Here is a 24,950-nt window from a genome sequence, read left to right as displayed (position 1 = left end):
GTGCGAAGCGCGCGCCCCCATCCGGGCGCGTGCGTGCACGCGTGAACGCGCTCAAGTGCACGCGTGAACAGTAGCGCCATCTAGTGACAAGACGTCAAAGCACATCAACGCTCAGTTGAAGAAAATTTCGTCCGTGATTACTGATAACTAGGGTGAGTGCATTGCGAACCTTTTTTGGTCCAAGAAAAACTATGCAAACCGAAGAAAATGTAAGAACTGACTAAAAGCTAGAAAACTGCTTCGTCAGGTGTCGTTGCTACGAGGAAAACACACTGCATTTAGTTAGGCCTAGGAACTTGAAAATCGTCAAATTATCTGAAAAACAGGGGCTGGTTATCGCTTATACCGTGTGGGATACACTGGTATCCCCTCCTCGTCCCCCGCGCCAGCGGCGACCGTGACCTACACGGGCGCGCTGGCCACCAGGAATGTGGAGAGAAGGCACCCCCGCGACTCTGCTCATTTCCGCCCCAGCACTGACTTGACGTCACGGCAGCGCGCCGCCTTCTGCGGAGAGGGTAGCACGCCTAAGCTTGACGGTAACGATTTGCTGCGAGGGAGGCAATGACCGAGGGGATAAAAGGGGTGATCGCGCGGCGGGAAGGTCTCTCGCCGCCGGACCTGACCTAACTGCCCCACGGACCCCTTCCGCTGCCCGCCGGCCCCCGAACACCAACGCCGGTCGACGTCAACGACTTGGTGAGCTACTGAACATCTATTTTACGGATAGAACATTCTTCCGCAGTGTGCTTTACCTCGCGTTAGGATAATAAACTATTTCCTAGCGTGCCCTGCCGTTGCCTATTTCGTCCGGACCTGCCGTGGCTGCGACTCTGCGCCACGGGTTGGGGAAACGTGTTGCGTGCTTAAATAACGCCTGCGTGTAGCTTGCACGGAAGCTCGCCTTCCCGGCCGGCCGGACGCAGAGTGACCCCATAACCGCTACGTGTGGGCAAGAATAGGCGAAATAAAAGCGAGCCGCTACCATTTGAGCGAGCTATTGCGTCGGAGAATCCAGCGGCGACATGTATTCATTCCGAAGCGGGCGAGCAGGGTGCCGCCATCTTGTGAACGAAGCACGCACGTTCTCTCTCGGCCGGCGTGGGTCCGTCTAGACTCACGTGCCGCCCGCTCCGGCTTTCATTGGCCCTGTGTCGCTGCCCTCTCGCGGCGTCGGCGTTTTTTTCTTTTCCGCCAGAACCCGATGATATGGCAAAAACGTCCTCTCTGGAGGCAAAAAAAAAAAACGCCCCGCTGGCGTCGACGCCGACGAATCGCCCGGAAAAACGCTCCATGCGGGCCACGCCCGGCGAGCGAGATGGCCTATGCGGGACGCGACTGCACACATCTCTTCTGACCGCGCAAGAGAGGGAGCACCCACCTGGCTGTGGTGAAGGTGGTGCCGTTGCCGGAGCCGAACGTGGAAGCGGCCACGAACAGCGAGATGAGCACCGCCGCCGGTCCCAGCACGTGGTTGCCGAACCGCTGCATGAACGCCACAGGGGAGACATTCAGGAACATGCACGGCAGTACCCGCGAAGCACGATGTATGCACCCTAGGTGTCTGCACCGACGCCGCATTTCTGCATAGCGACGCGATGCCGAAACAGACAGACAGCAGGAACAGTCTATTTAAAGTCTGCACGGCACACAGTCGGCCTGGCGCGAGGATATGCCCGTAGAGATGGAAAATGAGCGGCGACCGTAATTATCACATGGAACGAATGGCAACATTCTGTAAACACTTCTTCGTTGCTTGAATGCGCCGAGTGTGGACAGAACGAGGACCAACGAAACTAGGACGTTGCGCTACGTCCAGTCGTTCTCTCGTTTCGTTGATCCTCGTTCTGTCCACACTCGGCGCATTCAAGCAACGAAGAAATGCACAGCAACTAGCCTGCTCTTTTCACGCATTGCTGACTGTAAACACGCTGCTCAGAATATAGCAGCTGTTGCCGTCGCTTTGAAAACTTGGGCCATCCTTAGAGCCTAACACAGCGCATGTAACCGCAACATTATGGGAGAAGGCAAGTGACTGCTAGCGTGGAGCGAGTGAGCCGCTATGTATGCAAGCGGGGACGTGGATTGTCAAAGCCCGATGTTCCCCGTGGTTTCCGTCACGTTTTGAGTTGGGATAGGTGTTGCGTGCTGCATTTCCGTCACCCGTATACGCCAACACATCTGCGCTGCGATCACGCCGTTGTCGAACGCGGCCGACGCATGCGTGTAAGAGGCAATGTCATGCGACCGCAAAGCAGGGTACGCGTATCCCAACTCGTGTCGTTTTCGGCGACATCCGATTTGCCGCAACACCGGAAGCGGATGCGGCGGCTCGGATGTTGGGAAAAGTCCCGAAGAAGCCGGATGGTGACGTCGCACACATAGTTCCCGTAGCGCCCGTAGCGGAAGGTCAAAGACCTCATGGAGGAAAGTAGCCAACACGACGGCGCGCTCTGAAGCGGAGCTCTCGCTTGGTAATGGACTTGTCGGTGTTACTGGGTTTCTCGGCGTGTCAGCGGGCTGTGAATTGTGCACAGGGTTTTCGCCTCGTCTTGTCTTGCCTACAACAAAAGTGGACGGGCGACAAATCTTCCCTATTTTTTTTTATTTCGTTTGACGATTCAGCATCTCCTAGCCCTAACAAGAAACATCGTGTAGACTGCAGGCGGAGACAGTACCCGTGTACAACTGTCTGCTGGACTCCAGAGCCGGCTCATTCTAGCCTCCACGAGCCGACCCGGAGCCCGAGGTTTTTTGCCACGCGGCTTGTGTATCTTCGTATTCCTCGCGCAGTCCGCCGCAAAGAGGTGTAGCTGCTACAAGTCTCGATACCCCCCCTCTAGCGCGGAGCTGAGCTACGAGTGAAAGTAAGGTGCTGGCGCCAATGAACTCGGCGAGATGCCATGGTCGCTGCGGAAATAGATCAGGAAGGTGAGCATTTACGGAGTCGTTGACAAGGTAGCTTCATTTCAGTAAATTTATTCTAACAATGAGAGCTGTCGAACTGAGAACACCACCTTCAGGAACACCCTTCTCTTGTGTGAGCTGCTTTTATAAAATATTTCCAACACTAACCTTGAAGGCAGCGTTGCAACCCATCGCCATCGCGTGTATCAGAGGTGGCGCCAAGCATCAACAATATGAGAGACTCATGGTGCCCTTGCGGGTTCCAGTATGGAGACAGAATGATTAATTACCACTGCGACGGCTTCGGAGGCGAGTAGTTCAGTTGCGGACATGACGCTCATGTAGGACACGTTGATGAGGACGTAGCACAGAGTCACCAGGGGAATGCCGATCATTATGGAGCGGGGCAGGTTGCTGCAAACCACATTGGGCCAGTTATTACATGGGCGTCACTGGTAAGACGACTTTGTTTAACCCTATGCTTATTAAAGGAAAGGTAGTACAGCTAAATCCTGTTTGCATACTTACACGTATGGGTTGATCAGCTCTTCTGTAATGTAGTTTAAGTTATTCCTGAAACGACAAAGCAACGGTGTAGGCTGTCATATTTGTCTTTTGCGCGGCAAACCAGGCACTCGCGATCCACAAACATTTTCTGCGCTAGGTTCAAAATTGATGGCTACAAGACACCTCGTGCGCGCACCGTTCCCTCTCCTTTTCTTTCGGTAGCTATCGCTCTACACTGTGCGCCGAAAGTTCCTATTCGCAAGCTAAAGCGTTTTGGGGAGCATGCGCAAAAGCCTAGCGCCTAAGCCTACCACTAAATGGCCAAAACTGTCCAGACCATCCGTCGTAAGCCCACAGTCCGGAGTAAAAGGCAGTGGCGATGTCAGAAATTGAGCTTGTAGTCCCTTGGAAACCGGTGGACAGGTACTGTGTGTGGCCTGCATGGCAGAGAAGAGAAGAATAAGCAACCCATGTGTTGCTCACGGGTCGCGCACAGCTGCGTGGTGAACCATATACAGTTCGTGTGCACCAATCTCTAAAACTATTTCGATATTTTTTTTATCTTTATAGGTAGCCTGTTTGACATAGTTCAGCCCGAAGAGGCAGCAGCCACGGCTCCGATCAGTCAAGGAGGGACTTTGGGGATCCGGCTCCATACTCCGATGCAGAAACCCATAGTGCACTGATTTTGGCGTATGCGCTGGTGAATACGGACCGTTCCGATTTATTTATAGAATGTCGCTTTCAAGAAATCGCAATTTTTGTTTGTACACTTGTGTGAACTCGGGACTGCCGCAAAATGTCTCAGTGGCCCGATTGCTTTATTTTTGCCCTGGCTGAGTGCGCGTGCCGCGCAAAGGTCATCGCGCCGCTGCATCGTTCGAGGCGCAGACACATAATTTCAGCGAAGGCCGGCGCGTCTTTCAGATCATGCGCGCCACTGAGGCCTAACGGCACCGTTGATACACGTTTACGTGATTGCAGCTGAAGTGGACTTTTCTTCTTTTTTTTTCCTTGTTTCCTCGATCGGCAACTTCGGAACGATGCGACATGCATGTCGCGTATCTCGCGTGTGGCACAGGGCCCGTGCTCACCTTTGGCTATCATGACCACCCCGGCGATGATGATGACTGCCACGGCCACCAGCTTGGTGACGGTGAAGATGTTCTGTATCCTAGTAGCCAGTTTGACGCTGAAGCAGTTGACAAACGTCACCAGACCTGCACAAGGGCATTGCGGCGAGGGCGCATACGTGTGAGTCAGCGACGTAATGCGTGGTTTACTGAACAAATACATGAAAGGCTGCACTGAGCAGACTCCTCCGGAACAAACGCGTCGCGGAGGTGCCGCGCCTTTTTTTTAATTCCGCGGGTGTTAAGAATTGCCGCGATTGTACAGGCTGCGTCACTATTTCTGCGTTCGCATGATATGTTGCACCCGTAAATTAAACAACTCAGGCGTTCACACACATGCACAAATTAAGCAAAGAAACTCAACGCATGCAAATAATATACAGGGAAATAATAACAATGTGTGCAAGTCCAACATGTGTGTCTGGTCTGCTACTGCGTGGTTCGAGCGAATGGGCTGCGAAGAAATTCAGTGGTCGGTGTACTCGATGAGCTAGAAAATGTTCGTCAGAGTGACTTGTGTAATGTCGGAAAGACTTTATTCCGACTTGAAATAATTTTAGACACGCGTCACCAGAAGGACAAAACTGCACTGAAAGCATGAATTTTGTGCCCGAGCTGCTCTTTTCTTGATTTGCAAGCTCCATATCTCCCTTTCTTTTGCTTCCTTTGTAATGCAGAACGCAATACAGTTTTCTTACGTGACAAAAACGCGCGTGCGCGCCCGCAGCCGAGGCTATAAAGTGGTTGTGGTTTGTGGGGGTTTAACGTCCCAAAGCGACTCAGGCTATGAGGGACGCCGTAGTGAAAAGCTCCGCAAATTTCGACCACCTGGGGTTCTTTTACATGCACTGACATCGCACAGCACACGGGCATCTAGAATTTCGCCTCCATCGATATTCGACCGCCGCGGCCGGGATCGAACCCGCGTCTTTCGGGCCGGCAGCCGAGCGCCATAGTCACTCAGCCACCGCGGCGGCCGGCTATAAAGTGCTACTGTGAATGCGTGGCTATAAACGTCACTGTTTGCGGACAGAATGGCATGGCTTCGCGTGAGGCGCACGCGGGAGTCCTGCAACCTGACAAGAGGCTGCACCGAGGCCGAAGCAACGGTCCCAGATGACGAGTGCCCATAACCTTACAATTCGCTGGTTCCCAAGTGCTATCAGACGACACAAACGATTGAAGGGTTGAAGGTACTACGTGTTTACACTTTTAAACGGTGCGTCCCTTTCAGAGGCGACAAGGTGTGGCACAGAGCAGAGAATAGTGACGCGGGGCAGCACAGGGAGGGTTCAAGTGCATCGTGTGTGTTGCCTAATTCAGCGCGCACAAGCCCTGGCCCGCATTCACGGCGAAGAACGCACCTGAAAAAAATTTTGTAGGTGCTGAGTGGTTCTGCGGTTGCTAGCGCGCCACGCGAGGCGAACAATTCCCAAAAAAGCGTTACAGTGAAAGTAACTCGTTTGCATAGCGAAAAAGAGGTCTTGAGATTTTTTTTTTTTTTTGCTTCTATACTTGTCAGGCGGAGAAGTGCATAGCACTCTTAAGTTGGGGTTCGGCACGGTGCGCGCAATATTTCTGTTCGAGTCAAATAAAGTCGATGCCCATGATACGAGCTTGTGCAGATAAAAGGTAAAGACGGGGCGGGTTGAGGTACATACGTCTCTGTATTTGACAACTCTCGAGTGCGACATCAAGAGTTGGCGTCGGGATGTTTTGATTGCACAAGGTGTACGATTCGTAAGGCCGTGTTCGTAACTTCCCGTACTTAATTGTTACGGATAATGCATGTGTGCTTTTTGCGGTAGGCGCCCAGGTTGGCGAGGCGAGAGAGAAGGCAATGCGGCGGTGCTCACAGATGCATCCGGCGGCGACCATCTTGGTGGGCACGGGCGGCGAGTCCCCGCAGTCGATGAACGCCGGCTGCACGATGTACTTGGCGAAGCTGAGCGCCATGATGCCCAGCCCCGCTGGCTTGAGCAGCAGCACTGTGGTCCAGGCGTGCAGAAAGGCCGGCACGGGCTTCAGGCCCCCGCGCGCCGGAGGGTCGCCCGCGAACGCCGTCAGGATGTAGATGAAGTCACCGCCGGACTTGTGGATCATGGTTCCCAGCTCAGCCAGCGACAGCGCCCCTGTCGCGCAGCCCTCGAGCAGCTACAGTACACGCCTGTCGCGCAGCCCTCGAGCAGCTATACAGTGCACGCCTGTCGCAGCTAAGTGCATGCAGTGACACTCCAGGTTTGCCGGGACCATACCGGAGGTCACTGTGCCTAATCGAAATGCTTGCTTGGGTGAGTTGGTTCATGCGCTTAGATGTTTTAACGCAGCGCGAAAAGAGCGAATAAGGATCAGTGCTATCTCAGATCACTGTATACCTATAGCCGCAATATGCATGTCGCGTGTTGAGTTCTGCCAAAAGATGCGTGCCGATTTTCCTTTTTTTGTCTTCCTTATTCAAAAGACTGCTTAACTGTCACGTGGCGTCCAGTTTGGCGTCCACACGAATAAGTTCCCCAATTGTGGCATTGAAGCGAACGGGCCTACAGGTTCACCTCCCGAAAAGTAAGCTGGCTACGTCGGCCATGAGTAGTTCTATGGGGGACTTAAATGACTACAGACACCTCACTTTATTTTCTCGCTTTCTTCTATGTAACGATGCAGAACACATTAGAATACAAAGACTACCACGTGGTATTCGCCTCCGGCTTTTAAATAATTCATAATTGAATTCTTCTTTCATGCTGTTTCGGTTTCGCCAACCGAACGTTGGCGTTGAATCGCTGATGCGTAGTTTTAATTCACTACAACGCTTAAGCCAGCCTGCTTCAAGACCTGGAATGGCACTATAGAGCATATCAGTTGTTATGTATCATTTTTTCCATTCCTCATATGACCTAAGCACACCTTACAAGTCACATCCATTGTTCGGTTGTTGGAACCGATACAGCATCAGGAATGAACTCAAGTATAGATCATTTAGCGGTCGTAGAGGAATACCATGGGGTAATCCATGTATGGTAATATGTGACGCATCATTTCAAAGAAAAAACGCGCGAGCGAAAATTTGGTGGCTATACTTGTTTAAGAAAGGAAGGCCACAATAGGTGCCGTCTTTCACAGAAGTTCCGAGGAACGCACCCGCCGCCGTAGTGTGGTCGGTGTCATTTGTTAGAAAAATTCGAAAATTGTTGGCGAATTATCGAATGTTGCCGAAAATTTGCTCGTTGTACCTCCATAACAATAGAGGAAATCTTCATTATATCTTTAATGGAAAAAAAGTGGAGCGACCACTGCGATGCCGTATGGCCCTGCACCAGCTCCGGTGGCGGGCGCGTTGACCTGTAAATGCATGACACGTGACGTCATGGGCGCCATAGTGTGGCCCACGCATAGCTTCCAACTGCACGCTGGAGCAGGTGACGATAAGCGGATTAGATAAGCGCACCGCCTTTCACCGCGGTCCTGTCCACAAACATGGCGGTCGCTACTACGTCGGTGCAAACCATTCATAGCACCTTTTTGTCACAAAAGGTACATCTGCAACTGTATATACCACGTGCGGTACTGAGGCGCTAAGGATGACCAAGACGGAAATATGATGTCGGTGTTTATTAGGGCGACTCCTCCTTTGTAAGAAAGTGCACTGCATTCTAATAGGGCCGCTTTTGGTCCTTCATTTGGTAACAAAGTGTTGCACGAGCTGCATCATGAAGTGTGCAAGTCCGGGTCGAGTGCAGACCATGGCGGCAGTGCACTCTGTATCCATGGATGCCGGCATATATTGTGCGGCCTCGCGACAGCGTAAGAATGGCACTCTGCGGCGCGATGCACTAGGGGAAGCTAGGCGATGTGGTGTGTAGAAAAGGCAACAAAACCATGCCAAGAAAATATAAAACGGTCCAGCAAACAGAAAGCAAGGCGAACAAAACTCGATCACAAATACTCGTTTGTGGCACTATGAAGAAAAGAAGGGATTTTGGAATATGCCGAAACGTTAAGCAGGTAAAATTTCGAAACGGTTACATCACCCGACAAGGCTCTCAGTCGTGACATACAGATGAGGCGAGCGCACATCGTTGCTCCAAAGGATTCCTGCAGACAACTCCACGTGTCGACAGAATACCACGTACGACGTACACGATGCTCGAAAGTACAGAAAACAGCCAAGGTTACGCGGGCAAGAAGTCAGCAGCCAGAAAGCTCAGACCGGCGGAGCCAGCAGATGGTAAAGCTAGTGGACCCTAAGCGGGAACATTTAGTGACGAGAACAAAGAAAGCATAAGTGGCGAACTGAAACAAGGAATCACGAGGGCAAGAAGCCTGTCACGCTTCGGAGGAAACAAACTGTGGCAGAAAAACGGGAGCCCTCCGAGGGCGGCGGAACCAAGGGGAACAGAGCACCGCGAGCGACGGCCAGACGACGTACCGACGGCTGCCCCGAGGCGGACCAGCGTCGGGTCCGGGGCGCAGGTCCGTCTCGGCCAGGGCGGCTACGGCCGGGCTCGTGGAACGCAGACACACGCGGTGCGGCCGACGATAGGCCTCTCCGCCACCCAGCGAGGAGCGATACAAGCTCCGCGACGGTGCGTGCGGCAGCTCCACCGAGACCCAAAGCAGACGCGAGTTCGCGTGTTATTGACATAACAGAAAACTCGTCGGCGAGGAAACTGGTAGAGCGCCTGAAGAAAAGGCGTCATCGGATCTCTAGCTCCGCCCTGCTCTTCAGTCCCCTTTGATCCTGTAAATTTTTGAATGCACGTCCGCGCTCGAAAGGTTGCTTGTCCAAAAGGTACCTGTATTTTAATGAAATCCCGAAGCACTCCCGCCGAAAATTGATCTTCAGATGCACTGGACGTCGCTAAGCTTCGGAACTGTCGTAAGTCTGCCTCCAATGGCCCTGTCACTTTCTATGAGCACTGAAGTTTTGTGAACGATTTGCCCATGCGATGAATTTTCTGTCCATCGAATGAACAGGAATATTGTCCAAGGACACCCTATACTCTAGATCTTCAAGCGAGCGACGTGGCATCACAACGACGCTTCGGAGAGTGAACCAACGCCTGACGGTTACTCCGCAGCAGCGAAGCAGTGTAACAATCCGGACCTCGCAGAATCTCTCACAGTGAAACTCTAAATGTCACCTTCGACAGTTATAATATCCCTTTATGGCTTTATCGAGGACGAATTACCTATGCGCTCACATGCACCCCTGACATATCAAGTGGACACATGTCTTTCACTTGTTGCGCAGAAGGCTAAATGTATTTCACTCCCTTTTTTTAATACAGTGCGCTGTAGAATAACAGAATTGTTCAAATAAAGCTATGGCACTCCCTTCTGTGTTAAATGTGACAGGCCATTTTCCTAAGTACCCAAAGGCATAGAAAAAAGTTAGAAAGAGCAACAGCAGAGGCGCTGAGCAGATGTTAGAGCCTTAATCTAAAGCAACTTTATTCACACACGACACTGATTTCAAAGACTATCCATGACTGACAGAACGCCGAAGAGTTGTGGTTTTACGAAGCAAGGAATTGTCAGCGGTTTACGTGAACTTCTGACCGATGCCATGTGAATCGAGACGAACAACAAGGAGACGGGGCAGATTATTTTGGATGTCTCGTGCATGGCGGTCCGCCTGCGGCCATAGGGCAGTAGTTGGCCGAATCAATGTCGTTTTTTCTGAGAAAACGCCCAAGAACTGCCGCCATCGGCGTATCTACAGGACGACCACACCGTAATTCCCAAGGATGCAGTGACGGTAACGAGGTCGTGCAATTCGATGGCGCTCGGAGCTAGACGAGAAAAGCTGGGCAAACTTCGCGGACACTGCCTGCTGCTTTGCGACCAGTGCGCCTGCAGCTGTTCGCCCCGTGCACAATCATGTTTGAAGGGGCCCGCAGGCAGCCGTCGGGCGTCGTAAAAGACACAACAAAGGCCTACAAATGCACGTCTTATCAACAACCCTGCAAGCTCTGCGCAGGAAACAAGTACGCCCGCCTGCTCTCGCAATTTTCGCATTTAATGCCCACTGCTTTTCTGGCGTCTCGCGCATGGAGCGCTGGGGTTAACAGCTGTGCACAGAGTGAAGACCCTAATCAGGTCGCACGTTTCACGGGCGACAAGGTCACCCGAGCAAGGAGCAGGGTAGAAAAGAGGACTCGTGGCCATCTAATGAAGGTGTTCTTTTGGAGGTGCTTTTGAAGGCGCGAGGGCGCGCTGCTTTTAGTGCGCTAGTACTGGGCCCTCGCTCAGCGATTTCGCCGATGTTTGTCTATCCGGTCCCACCGTGGCAGGTGGCAGTCCAATTAATGATTAGTCGCGAGTGGTTGCTCGTGGGCTCACAAACCCCACCGGATGCAGGGCAGTGGCGCATCGCTTAACCGCTGCACGACTGCGTCAGGAGGGATATGAGGACTCTCAGGGATCAATGAATGTAAAGTAGAGAATGACACTCTGCATATATGGTCATTGACCCATTAAAGCTATTGCGTCATACCCGTAAGGCGGAGCTTAAGTCCGATTTTACCGACCTTTGTCTGAAGCCTGCTTGATCTTGAAAACCGAACCGAAACCGAAGTGCTTAGAGCACGTAAATCGCATTTGGCCTAACCGCGCTAAATCGTCCGCCATTTTTTCCCCAATACTTTACCGCAACAAGACGCATAAGTCCAACGCAACACAACGCATAATTAGCTTTCGTCGTGTCTGAAGCGTGGGCTAAAAGTCGAAATGAATGCAGGCCCCGCACGAAGTTGTCGACCACAAAACTTTGCACGTGGCCTGCACCCGGGATGGTGTCACTTAGAGAAAGCACTGCCTGCTGCAGCAGCGTGCCTCACTTACCGAAGAGGGAGAGTACGCCACAGCCGGCCCATACGATCAGGCTGAGTCCCACGGAGCCCGACCGCTCGAGTACGCCTTTGGGCGACACGAAGATACCCGAACCTGCGAACAGTAGTCACAAGAGTTTTTGTGTAAAAGCGTTCTTGAATAAAGCGCATAATACGAGCCTCCGTGTCATACGCGTATTGCCTTGGAGCGTGCCCAAAGGAGGCTTACAGTCCTTTGTCGCATGATGTAGGCTCACTCAATGCCCCAGTAGCCTATTTTTTTTTTCGCGAACGCTTTCGCGCCAAATAATTTGTGACCTCGGTTTTGTGACCTGTGGTCATTCTGCTTCCGATAGTGTGCGCAATGCACCACTGTTTCGGTGAGATTAGCCGTAGTGAAACACATTTTCTTAGCTACTTGGGAAAAAGTTCATTTTGTTTTCTTTCTTACTTCGAGATAGTAGGTTTTTATCATATGATGACCATAGCGCTCACTGATTACTTCGCGGTATCGATCAACTGTAAGGAATATTGATATACCATACTGAGGCTTTCTTTTGCACTATTCAGTTCCACTGTCCTGTTCGTTACGTTAGTGCACTGTTTGTCATACGTTAGCAACGCTGGAATTATTTTTTCTCGTTAATTTTGTTTCTTTTTCTTTATTTCTTTCAATTTTTCAAGAGTTCCGGGTCGCTTCGCGTGAGAGCAGAGGAGTCGCTGAGACATTCCGTGGAACATATATCGTCCACAAAAAACGATTGAAACAAGAGCCATCAACACGAAAAACAGCGCACTGGCCATTTTCGTGCATATCCTCGTCAGACCCGAGCAAAAGTTCGGCTTGTCAACGTTAACTCAAGTGCGTTTCTAGAGTCTGCGTGTTCCCATCGTTGTACAGAAAATTTATAGCGGTTGGTCCAGCAGTAAGCTTCCTCAATTATTTTTCTCCGTGCTCTCTTCTACGGGACTCAGTGCCGACAGAAACGTGCAACATCTTACGACATATATTTATTTATACATCGATGCACGACAGACTGCATATATAAATAAAAAAACACACATTATCTCCTGATGAAGTACGAGAAATTTGGGAGTTATATGGCCGCTGGCCAAAGAAAACTGATTTAGACAAAACAGCCAACTTGCAAGCCTTTCAGAGCGCCCCTATAGTGTTACGCAGTTCTTAGGACGGTGACGATATGGGAACACTGACTTCCATCAATAAGGCCGCACAAGTGACGTTTTAATTTTTTTTTATTCCCTAAAAGGCTGACGTGCGTTACAATGTACGCAGGGTCTGACGAAGATATACTCGGTCACAGAGCTACAGTGTACATTTTGGCAAACTAAAACGCGGGTCGTTTTCATCTTATTCTCATTCAGCCGAAGCAGTACATGGCTTTCCTTCAGACCATGTCGGCCCCTCATACTTAAGGCCGTACTTAAGAAAGCGTACTCGACTGCAGCGACGGCGAAGAAACCGCTATCTTACTCGGAGCGCACTTGAGACGCTTCTCGTTTGGAGCGGAGCTTGCTCTGCTGGTCTCCGCCACCCTCCTCAAGTGCCGATACTTGCACACTACACGTGCACGTGAAACGATAGCCCGCTGTATCGGGTCACATGAAACTACAAACGCCAGAATTGCTTATTTTTATTATTTTTTTGTCCTCTGCTGCACGATAAGATAGCCGCAAGTCTTACTTGTCCTTCGTACATCTCGCTTTCCCAACCCAAGATTGAGCACCGTGCGAGAAATATAGGGCCTGGGAGAACGAAGCGCCGGACTGTAGCGTAAATGACGCGCAGATGAGATGAAACTTTTCATGGCATCACTCTCTGGAGGTAAACCAGACATATACGCGCTCACTCATGCGAGCTCTGCGCACTTGTCCATTAATCGTACCATGTGGAGTACTGGCGAAGCATACGCCAGAATATCGCTCTGGGGAACTGAAAATGCAGGCACGCCTGAAGCCGCAGTGACAGCGCTGCGGACAATGTGCTACCCTTTAGACTTCCTCGTGTGATCGGAGCAGACATGAGTCGCAGCACCCTGACGGAGCCACGAGCAGTACGAAATCCTTGAACTGCTCAAAGTGTGTACTGCTTTTTATATCTTTTGCGCTTGACGAAGCAGTGTTCTTGTGGTTAGGACTACCTCGCCGTGTTTGTAGGCGCTGAAGTTATCATCTTGCATTTCAAAAGATCACGCTATACGGGTTCTACAAAGCTATCTCCTCAACAGATTCGATAATCATCTATACAACGCGTCTACATCGCGTTCCAGCCGTGCTTGGCGCATGCAGAGACCTGGTACACAGCCCCTGGCATTGCTCCAAAGGGCTGCAGAATATTCGCAGAGAAGCTCGCTAAACCAGGGGTCCTCAGAGAAAGCGACCGGTCTGGGCCAGCAGCCGGGTGTCGCTCACCGATCATGGTCCCCACGATGAGCGCGACGCCGCTGAGGAGCCCGACACGGCGCTTGAGCTGCACGGCGCCCTGCTGCGATGTGACGGAGACGACGTCGTCCTCGGGCACCGCTCCATTGGCAGCCACGTGGCCGTTGGCCTGGTCCAGCGGCGCCGTGGTCGGCCTGTACACTGCATGGCACAGACACACGCCACTCTAGAGTGCACGCCGACGCATGGAGCGCGAACGGAGACACTGCGCGTATCTGTCTAAGGTTCCCAGGCCACCAGATTGGCTGCCGGGCCATTTCAATGCACAGGGAAGGACGAGATTTGTTACTTTTGAGAGATTTAGAACAATGGCTGAAAAGCGGCGCTGCACGGTGCGGCAGAAATCTTGGCGACCTGAGGAGAGGGTAAATGGAACCTTATAACTCTTTGCAACTGCAAATGGACGATAAAGGACGTGTAAGTGAAGGTCTGCGGATTAATTGAGAACGCCTGGGGTTCTTTCACATACACTCACAACTTGAGCATTCGGTGTCCACCGAAATGCGGCCGGGATTCGGTCCCGCGATTACGTGCTCAACAGCCAAGCGCCTTCGCCACCATGGCGGTTTTTAATAAAACTTAGCAAACTAATAAGCTAATGTGGAAATCAATTCGCCATATGTGCAGCAGACGGCCGACAGCAATCATGACCGATTTTCGTTCCGGCAAAGTTAATTTTAGCATCTGGAAACGAGCAAAGCCTACGAGTATACGTACAATGGGCACGAAAAGTAAATGGACCACGGAAGTGGGTTAAAAATTTTTATTTTTTAAAACCCGGCACGGCAGTATTGGTCAGTAGACTGATTCCTTGAGAGCCACAGTGCACCGGCTGCAAAGCAGCTGCTAAACCCGCTCCCCACCACGAATAGAGCAGCCTTTGAAATGGCTTCATGCTGGGTATACAACCAAGCAGGCATCGACGTCAAGCAAGAAGTGGATTAACTTGCAAGATTAAAATCTGATTAAGCAGGCAGCGGCGTGCGGTTTGTCATTTAGTGTTGTTTTACTTTCCGAAGCAGTACCATGGGTTGTAACACGTAGTTGAGGGCTCCGTAATGATTTCAGCTACCTGGAGTCCTTGCACCGGAATCTCATTAAGCGAGCATTTTGGCCTGCACTCGTAGAAATGCCCTGAAGACTGGGACATGAAATATAACAAGTTGCACCTTATAAGGCCAGTTCATGCTGACTGGAGGGGCGCTTGCCGTCAGCAGCGCGTCAAAGTGGTTGTCTTATGCAGTCAGACATTCGTCACTGAGCACGGAATTCTGCTTATGAAGGAAGACGCACCTTGCTGGAAACATTGCTCCGTCTAGCTTACTAATGTGAAAGCATTAGGTGGCTCGTCAATACGAAAGCCCGGCGTCACCCAAAAAGTGGCTGTGTTACAAAGCGCGTGATTGGTCGAAACGGTGTGACGTCATCAAAGGAAAATGGGAAACGGGAACCTGTAATAGTCCGTAGTAGTACTTAGAACTCCGCCAACTACAAAGGAATAGAATATAATTGGGATATAATTACAATAGAATTGGAATAGAATTGAATAAAATTAGAATAGAATCGGTATAGAATTGCATTGCTTTCGCATTAGTCGCACGCAAGTTCCTTCAGTGCACCCGGTTATTTTTCTCACGTTAATGCTTTTACGTGCAAAAGCCTGCGTTTCACGCATGCACGCACGCGCAAAAGCCAGCGTGTCACACACACACACACACACACACACACACACACACACACACACACACACACACACACACACACACACACACACACACACACACACACACACACACACACACACACACACACACACACACACACACACACACACAGCGTAATTCTATAAAGGTTCACGCTACGTGAAACATCTTTATACGCAATGAAGGCTGGAGCAGCAGCTGGCGCTTAAGTGGCTGCTGTTTATAAAGCAGGCCCGCAAGCATACGCGGTCAAGTGCACACTTGTTCGCGAATGCTTTCGCCCATGCATCTGCTTGCGCAGCGTGGAGCGGCGGCTCTCCCGATCGATTTCGCGTGTAGCACATTGTGTACCGCCCGCGCTGCTCTGGTCGGGGCGCCCCGCCTTCACCAGGAAGCCAGACTGCGGAAGCGAAGCGCTGCTTTCCCCCAGAAAGCCCATCGATCGCGTCATCGACCCGCAAGGCCAGTGACAAAGGAGCGAGAGACGCACGACACGCGTGAATGCATGCTGAGCATGGAATGGGCAGACACGAGATGGCTGCTGCTAATATCTGCACGCGCCTTGACCCGCAACTCGAAGGTCTGCTGACGCTCCGACGCCGCAGAGGATCCGGATTCTATACTTGGCTTGATTTTGTTTTGTTTGTACTCCGCTTACTGAGTGCAGAACCAAGAACCGTGACAGAGGAAGCCAGACGCCCCGCGAACGTCGACGATACGAGTGAAAAACGGTGATCCTTTCCTGCTGGCGATGTACTGCGCATCTCGATGTCTTCCAGGGAAGGCAGAGACTCGGCTGTCGTCGACTGTATATGCATATGCTTTATGCATTCAGGCGACTATGTACACCAACATGACAACACCGTAACTATCTGGGCGCACCGTGAGGCCACTTCACGACTACTCGAGAACACCTCCAGACAAGGACAGAAGATTGGTAGTGAAATGGGAGTTAAATACAGTGCGATTCGCGCCCACATATCCGCACGCAAGAGTAATATATTATAAATTGCAACTTCGCTACGACGTCACTGCGGCATTATTCTCCAGTTTTCCCAATCATCCAAAGCGATGCCATTGTTTTTCACTCTCCCTCATACCCCTTGTCTCGGGATTGCATAGCACCATGCATGCCCCATGCCAACACAGACCGGAGATATCATGAACACGATGCTCCTCCAAGCGGGCCGGATGCGTGCGGCCCGTCTGAAGGCATCTGAAACCATCGCAGCCGCGTTCAGCGGTCCGATCGGCAGCGCGGCTCCTCGGATCTCACCGGTTTATATAAATGACGCTAAAGGAAACGGCGCCGAACCTTACACCACCGGCGAAACCGTACGGCCGGAAACACTGCAGCCGCCATAGCCGCGCCGTTCATTTGCACGCACTGGTGCTGCCCGCCTTCTCCTTCTTATCCCGAAGAGCCGCCGCGGTGGCTGAGCGGTTATGGCGCTCGGCTGCCGGCCCGAGAGACGCGGGTCCGATCCCGGCCGCGGCGGTCGAATTTCGATGAAGGCGAAATTCTAGAGGCCCGTGTGCTGTGCGATGTCAGTGCACGTTAAAGAACCCCAGCTGGTCGAAGTTTCCGGAGCCCTGCACTACGGCGTCCCTCATAGCCTGAGTCGCTTTGGGACGTTAAACCCCCATAAACCTAAACCTTATCCCCAAGAATCGATGTTCAACTCTTCCAAGTATATCACACTTCGTCGATAAGTTGCCTTTAAACCGGGGCGCTGACATACGTCGGCATCTATTATATATCAGTGTGTACGCGCGTCACATTACGGGGCTTTCAAGAAACGGTAACACGCGAGGGATCCAAGCTTGTCTGCCAGACGGCTAGCCCGTTATCTGAAAAGCAGTTTTATGTTTGCCCGTGCATCTGTTTTAAGCTGTTTGTAACATCACCGTTCACAGCAGTCACAGGCATCTCCGGGAGGGTCACGAGATGGAAATGAAAAAAAAAAAAGAAATTGCGCTTCATCTTCGTATAGACGCTTCCTCAGAGCAAGAGCTCTAACAATGAAATGACAAAAGAAACGGAGGCGCAAGTGCATTCCTTCAAGTGAGACCCAATCTTAACGTGCAACCAGTTCGATTAAAGTCGCTGGAGAGCTGCTCATTCATTTTAATGTTGCTAGTTACACATTTTCGACAACTTTCAGGCCTTGTTCCTCGATTATTACACTTCGCTTTTCTGCCATAAATCTTTCTTCGAAACAAGTTTCACGCCATCCCGCGTTGTCGCCATATTTAAAAGAAAATACCTTTTTCCCCAGGCGCGTGCATCATGCAGCCGCACGTACAACTGCGAAAATAAACTTTATTCGTAGGTTATTTTCCTGATTTTTTAACTCATCGCAACGAAGTGGAAATAACGCCCTCGCCTTCCTGGAGCACCCACTGGCGCAGCTGCATTCAAACCTCTCTCATCAGCCCCAGTACCGGTATTCAAGTAGACCTTTTTGTTGGGCCACTTAGTCCATTCTGACACAAGTGAAGCAGCGCGAATGACGGTGCCCGAAGGCGAAACGAAGGTGAGACAGGAAAGAGCGCAGAACTTACAACTGATTTTTTATTTTTTTTTAGCGAAACGTACGCAATATGCAGGAAAGCAGTGGCAGTGGTAATCCGATGCAGCCAACGTCACGGGAGTGAACTTGCCTTTTTAGAAGAACATTGTTAAATTTTAAATGCAGACCACGCATGCCTGATTCACTGAGAGTCAGCGTTTTATCGTTTTTGTTGTTAAGGTCGTCGCAGTTTTTAGCTGCAACTTGTCCCCCCCCCCCCATATTCATTCTGTGTATATTTTTTCTACCTTTCATTTTGTCAGATTTTATCGTTTTTTACAATTCTCACCCTGTTATAGATGTCTCTGTATCGTCGATTTTATGGCTCTTTACATCATGCGACATTAACTGTTACATAGTCATCCAATGCACATTCTTTTTTTTTGTACCATTCCTTTTGAGATTTCATCGTCTTTCAGCCTTATCACCTTGTCATGTCCTTTATCGCTTTTATGGCCCTCTACAACACGTTGGCTGCATCTGATTACCACTGCTTTCATATATACCATGTTCGTTTCGTTCAATAAAAACCAGCTGTCAGTTCAGCGCCCCTTTCCTGTCTCATTTTCGCTTCGTCTTCGGACCCCTTGATTCGCGCGGCTTTATTTATGTGCAATATAGGACACAGCATTTGGAGAAGCCGCCGCGCCGAAACGACCGACGGACCCGGTCGCCTCAGATGGAGCCGACGATGCTTACACGCGGCAGCGCGTCACCCGATCGGGGCTCAGTCCGCGCATGCGCGCCGACGCGAAATAGCATGCCCGCATCGCCAGGTGCTCAGCTCGGCTATTGTTTCAGACCAGGGCGAAGGGCGGTTCGCACGCGGAGACGGGGCGTCGTGGCCGTTTTTCGTTGCCTCTGCCTGCGTTTTAAAAGACCGATGCTTCGGAAGCCACAGGGTGCCGAAACGTCAAGGCGACTATATAACCCTTTAGGCCCTCCCACACTGAAGTGTGGGCGCACAGAAAAAAAAAAAGAAACCTATTCTGGACACTAAGGCACAAATGTAAGTGTTCGGACTCGAGCTACACGTTTGTGAGGGTTTATGAACTAATTAAGCCTGTATCTCTAGTTAGCTTTTGGAAATATTTGCGCGCGCACACGACAGGACTTGAAAGGGGACAGAGTAGAAGTTTGTACCTGCGTGTTTTTCCTTTCATACCTTGTGTGTGCAAAGCATGAAGAACCAACTCGCCCGAAACATCATCACTTCATCGAAAGGATGCACGCTTCAAAACTTCATGGGCGGCGTTCAAAGTCCCTTGCACGCTGCGAGAAGTGTGACGCTTACTTGTGTTTGACCATGTGAAGGAAACTGCTCTATTTTTTTTTCATATCAAAGTCGAAGTGTCCTGTAACTAGATTTATCCTTGATCTATTGTGAGTAAACAGTAAATAAAAGTTCATACGCATATACGTGTGGGTTCATTACCACAATTAAGGATTTCATTTCTGACGTTTTGATTATAGATATTACGTCAGACGACCTTAAAGAGCAATAACTGCACATAGCGAATTAGAACTTCCTTCACAATCTGTTTACCGGTCTGAAAGAGATAAGATGCGGCCAACCCATCTGTATCCGTTCTGAACAAGGGACTACCGAGGGTCTCTGTACGTCAACGTGTTAACATAATTTTCCTGTGTCCTTTGGCGAGTGTATGTTTGTTTCCGGAATCGCCAACATTTTGGCAGCACGGCGCGGTGAATATTGTAGTGTCCGTTCCCGATTCCGACGCGATCCCTCTATAAAAAGCACGCAAGAAAGACAATAAACCCGGCGGCTAAATAAATTGAATCGTGCCGGCACGCCCACGTTGCCCGCGACAAAAAAAAAAGGAAATAAAAGCACATGCGGCTAGCCCGCATCCACTCTGCCGTTGCGTCAGTTCAAGTCGCTGGCGCCCTTGTTTAGCCGCCGCGTCCCTGACAAGCCAGCAAGCACACCATTCGCGCTGCTGTGGCAGCTACGTGTGCCGTATATGTCACTTGTGAAGTTGAATCCGTAGCCTGCGTCTACTCAGAACGACTACTGAGAGTTGAACTTTATCCACTTTCGATGTACCATGAAGGGAGTCGTTTTGCGATGTGCAACGTGATGCCCCCCGCCTCTCACTCCTGAGTGGCGCTGGGCGGCGAAGGCTTTGCCACATAACGCTGCGCGCACCGTGCGGCGAAGCCTTTCTTTTATCGGAGGTGCCGCCCGGAGAGGAGAGCGTCGGAAGACGGCTGATGCAATCGCACGCAGACGAGCGCTCCGCGTGGACCCCGCCGCTACGCTCGAGGCATCTTGGAGAGGGAGGGAGATTTTGCGTTGAAGAACAACACTGACTACCTTTATGTTTTTTGTTATTTTTTCTCCGAATAAAGTTTAAAAACGTATGATGGGTATCAGATTAGCGTTATAATCTAGGTCGGAATACGCTTACTCGTTTGACTTTTGCATTGATTGTGAATGCCCATGCTCAAGCGTTCGGACAAGAACTAAATTCTGGAAGTTGCGGCTTGATGCTGATTCGTTGAATGCAAGCCACATTTTTTTTTTCTCAGAACAGACCGCGTTCTTTATTTCCTCTTAGGGCGCAACGTACTCGGTCAACTTGGTTACAGTTTATGTATGTAGTACATCCCTCGATTCCTTGGCTCATATCAAATCCAAGTTCCACTCGGACATTGCAGAAAGGAGCATCGCTGGATCTGTCAGAGGAGAACGTGGAAGCAGGAAGGCGCCCGGGGCGGCCACGGGCGCTCTCCTGGAACTGTTCGTTGTCGAGGTCATTCAACACGACCACGACAGGTCTGCGTTGACTTCGCCATTAGCGGAACAGTTTCAGGATTCTTCGCATGACGCACGTAGTTGCACGCGCTGCCGCGTGCACAGCATCCGTGACCGAGGCTGTTCATGGGCGCCTGCTGCTGGCGTCAACAGACGACACACCTTGCGAACGCGGCGCCGGTGGTGGCCCGCGCTGAAGACCGGATCAGCCACTTCCGTTGTTGGTGATCGGCGAACGCACGTGCGTCTGCATTTAGCAACGAGCCCTTAACCACTCTCCTTTTGCCTCTCCGCCGGCACAACACAAAGGCGAGCAGTCGTTCCGGGGCCGAATGCCTCGATGTCTGGTGCAGCCGCTGCTGCGCAAGCGTTTCTTCGCACGCGTCTCGGAATGCACGCGGACGCAGCTGAGGCCGCCGGCGCAAACCGGCTGCCCGTTTTCCCTCGCATCGCGAGTGGCCGCCTAATCGTCCAGTCAACCCCCGTGTCTCCTTGGGACAGCGCAGCCTCGCATCCGGCCGATCGTGCTTATCGACCATCTCAGTCGGGACTTCATAGCGCTTCGATTCCCCACGACGAAAGCGAGCTGGAAACGCGTGGCCGCCGGGTGAACGCGAAGCGCCGCTGCGCGCTCCTTCTGCGGCCCAGCGTAGCGCGTACACGCAGCTGTTCTCGGCTCGCTCACGTGTGACGTCGCTTGTTTGTTTCGCTAGGGGGGATCGTGCCCCCGTTAGGAGAGGGGGGCTCCTCGCCGGCGTAGACGTCGCGTTATCCTGCCCTAATTGTCGTTTTACGCCTACAGCCGCGTCGCAATGCAATGATGGGCACTTGGGCAGGGGCGCTGCGCCGCCGGTTAGGTGTGGCGACGTCGGGGGAGTCGGCGAAAATATTTACGAAGGCCATCAGCAACGTGCGCCGCGTCCGACAGGGCCTGCTCGAGCCGAATGCACCGCGCGAAAAAGAGCTTGGCGTGGATCCCTGTCGAGGTCGGGTGCAGCACAATGCGACCTACGCAAGGGCGACAGTAAAAGAGCTGCTGCCTCCGAGCGAAGCGGAACGATGCACGGGGCACAAGAAAGCTGCGTGCCCATTGTTGGTAGCGTTTTAAGAAATAGCCGTGGATGGCGTATTCTCTTTCGAAACGGGCCTTTTTCGCGGTATATAGTGTCTCGCTGAATTGGCACGGTCGCGGTAAACAAGGTGGCGAGGCCTTTTTATGTTTTATTTGTTGATTTATTCATCAGCTAGGACATTTACGCGGGGAAAAAAATATTGTACGAATGAATAATAATAATAATAATTGGTTTTTGGGGAAAGGAAATGGCGCAGTACCTGTCTCATATATCGCTGGACACCTGAACCGCGCCGTAAGGGAAGGGATAAGGAAGGGAGTGAAAGAAGAAAGGAAGAAGGAGGTGCCGTAGTGGAGGGCTCCGGAATAATTTCGATCACCTGGGGATCTTTAACGTGCACTGACATCGCACAGCACACGGGCGCCTTAGCGTTTTTCCTCCATAAAAACGCAGCCGCCGCGGTCGGGTTCGAACCCGGGAACTCCGGATCAGTAGTCGTACGAATGTCGGCAACTCCCGATTTTGGACAGCGGACATCCAGCCACGCAGGGTCACCGCAGCACTGCGCACAGCCGCGAAATGTGTCAAGACTTTCAAAGCACATTCTTCGGCCGCCGCGGTGGCTGAGTGGTTATGGCGCTCGGCTGCTGACCCGAAAGACGCCGGTTCGACCTCGGCCGCGGCGGTCGTATTTCGATGGAGGCGAAATGCTAGTGGCCCGTGCACTGTGCGACGTCAGTGTACGTTAAAGAATCCCAGGTTTGCAAAATTTTCTTGAGCCCTTCACTGCGGTGTTCCTCATAGCCTGAGTCGCTTTGGGGCGTTAAACCCCATAAACTCAACCAAATCAAACAAGCACAGCACAACTGAGTACAACGCTGTGAGGTCCTGTCTCAGTAGCTCTATGCGCTCCCTGAAGTTCAGTTCCGTGTTATATTGGCTCGCGCCCGGCCTTAGTTTGCTTGTCTGCACACCTCCGAGCCTCGCCATGACCGTGGCCCGGAGGTTGGGCTTCAAGTAGCATAAACGCACCTACACTCGAATGCAAAGTTTGCCGGGAAACACGTGCGAGCATCGTCGCGGATTACGCCAACACGCAGAGCGAATTAATTCTATGACTCAGGCGCCTCGGCGAATTATGCTGAGGACGTTGCTTCTACTGCGCGATCGTGGAAAGGAAAATAGCTACGCGCACCGCTCCCCAGTTGATGTCTTGATGCGCTCCCCAGTTGATGCGGAGGAATTTGCAAACTCGTTTCGCTCTCTTGCTTTCCTTTCATGTCGGAAAAAAAAGAGCAGGAAAGAGGAGTGACGACGCGTTGGCCGATTTTATTTTCTTGGAATGGCGGCCGGTTCCTTCTCCTTTGGTGAAGGCGGCCAGTGCGTATGGCGTCGTTCGTCGCGCTCGCTTATTGCGGGATAAATAAAAAAAATGGGGGGGGGGGGGGGGGGGGGTATGAGCAAACAGTCAGTTGGCTCACGGAGAGGGGCTTCTTCGGCGGCGCCGGGTCGATTGCGCGACGCCGCTCCCTGGGATAGCTCATCATAGCAGGCGCTGGTTTTCAAGGATGCATGGCGCCGGCCTTTATCGAAGCATTTGTCCACCCAAACCCGGCCGGAAGAATTCCAGCGGCCGTAATCGAATCAAGCGCCCACCGCCGACCAGCCCGGCGCTCGGTCTATCCGTCGTCGAGCTCCGGGCTGGTCGCACGGTGAACCACTGCGCCTGACACAACCGGGGCGACGCGCCCTGTTGGGGAAGGCGAATGACCAAACCCATGACCGCTCGCCTTGGTAACGTTCCCGGGCTCACTGCCTACCATCAGCAGCTGCCCGTATGCATGCAAGTTACCTGTGCGCGAAAATTCAGGGGGGGGGGGGGGGGGGGCACTTTGTTGACCTAAAGTGCGGTGAGGCGAAAGCCTTTAGTCCGTTGTTGCTGTTTGTGTCGCTGTCGTTCATTAGCGCGCGCACGCCTGGTTGATGCAGACACAGAGAGCGTTTAGGCGGCATCCTTCCCGATCGGCGTTCAGGAGGTGTCTGGCAAGATTACCTGGGGAGAGCTCCTCTCGAGCGGTGGTGGCGCCACTCAATGACGTCAAACGCATGCGCAGTAGGCTGAAGCGCAGGTGCACTAGTCTGCTTATGTGGAGGAATGCGAAAGCATGTGTTTTGAGGAACGGGAAGGCTTTTTTTTTTTTTGGAAAGGAAAGGACGCAGTAGCTCTCAGATCTCGACATCTCGGTGGACACCTCAACCGCGCCTTAAAGCATGCAACTGAAGGTGCATATGTCATTGGTCCGAACCACTGTCGCAAGCTATATAGACTGCAACTTGACTAAAGCATGTAAGCTATATGCAAATAGAAATGCTAAGACACCACTCAGAATGCAGTATACGACGAACGGTTGCTCAAGGTTTTGGTGAATGTATTCGGGAATGCTGCCACGTACCACATTGAGGTCAACGAGTGACGACATCGCTGGGATTTACTCTGCACTTCTGATATATGTTGTTCAAGCCAGTGTCGGCGCTTCGGCGCCTCTGTTTCCATCGTATGATAAGGATTTTTTTTGAGTTAATTTAGTCATCGGTGTGACATGACTTGAGACCGGACAAGGTCACGGCCGCAAGTATGAGCCATTAAAGGCTTTCGCATCGTCCCGTACGCATGCGTGGGTTCAAACGCCTCGCCCTCCACAGTACAGGCATCAGTCCCCGACTGTCCGACAACGCGCTTCAGCGTCGTAGTCCTGTTCGTACGTGCGCATTCGGCCCTAGTGAGCGCGGACTGCACATTTCACAGACGGCCCTCAGTAGAAAGTCGGCGATACAGCCTGCGATGCGCTGTAGGGGTACGACGGCGTTCCTTCTCCTTCGCTAAAAGAATTTCGGCTCTCCATCCGCAGGCGGCTGCGTTTCGGTGGAGGCGAAAACGCTAAGGCGCCCGTGTGCTGTGCGATGTCAGTGCACGTTAAAGAA

General features: G+C 51.8%; 1 protein-coding gene across 1 annotated transcript in view; it reads right to left on the bottom strand.

Moving 5' to 3' along the window:
- sbm (L-type amino acid transporter sobremesa) overlaps positions 1-24,950 on the bottom strand; it is a 73,648-nt gene that overhangs the window by 11,176 nt on the left and 37,522 nt on the right. Inside the window, exons 2-9 of the mRNA XM_077647348.1 lie at positions 13,811-13,981; positions 11,391-11,492; positions 6,404-6,679; positions 4,509-4,634; positions 3,752-3,851; positions 3,436-3,480; positions 3,198-3,321; positions 1,382-1,485 (exon numbers count right to left, since the gene is read on the bottom strand). Of these exons, the coding sequence (XP_077503474.1) occupies positions 1,382-1,485; positions 3,198-3,321; positions 3,436-3,480; positions 3,752-3,851; positions 4,509-4,634; positions 6,404-6,679; positions 11,391-11,492; positions 13,811-13,981 (1,048 nt within the window). The remainder of the gene's footprint in view (positions 1-1,381; positions 1,486-3,197; positions 3,322-3,435; positions 3,481-3,751; positions 3,852-4,508; positions 4,635-6,403; positions 6,680-11,390; positions 11,493-13,810; positions 13,982-24,950) is intronic.

Source organism: Amblyomma americanum, chromosome 1, assembly GCF_052857255.1.
Source record: "Amblyomma americanum isolate KBUSLIRL-KWMA chromosome 1, ASM5285725v1, whole genome shotgun sequence".
Lineage (NCBI taxonomy): Eukaryota > Metazoa > Arthropoda > Arachnida > Ixodida > Ixodidae > Amblyomma > Amblyomma americanum.
Note: the sequence above shows the minus strand (reverse complement) of the source record. Positions and strands in the feature narration are given on the sequence as shown.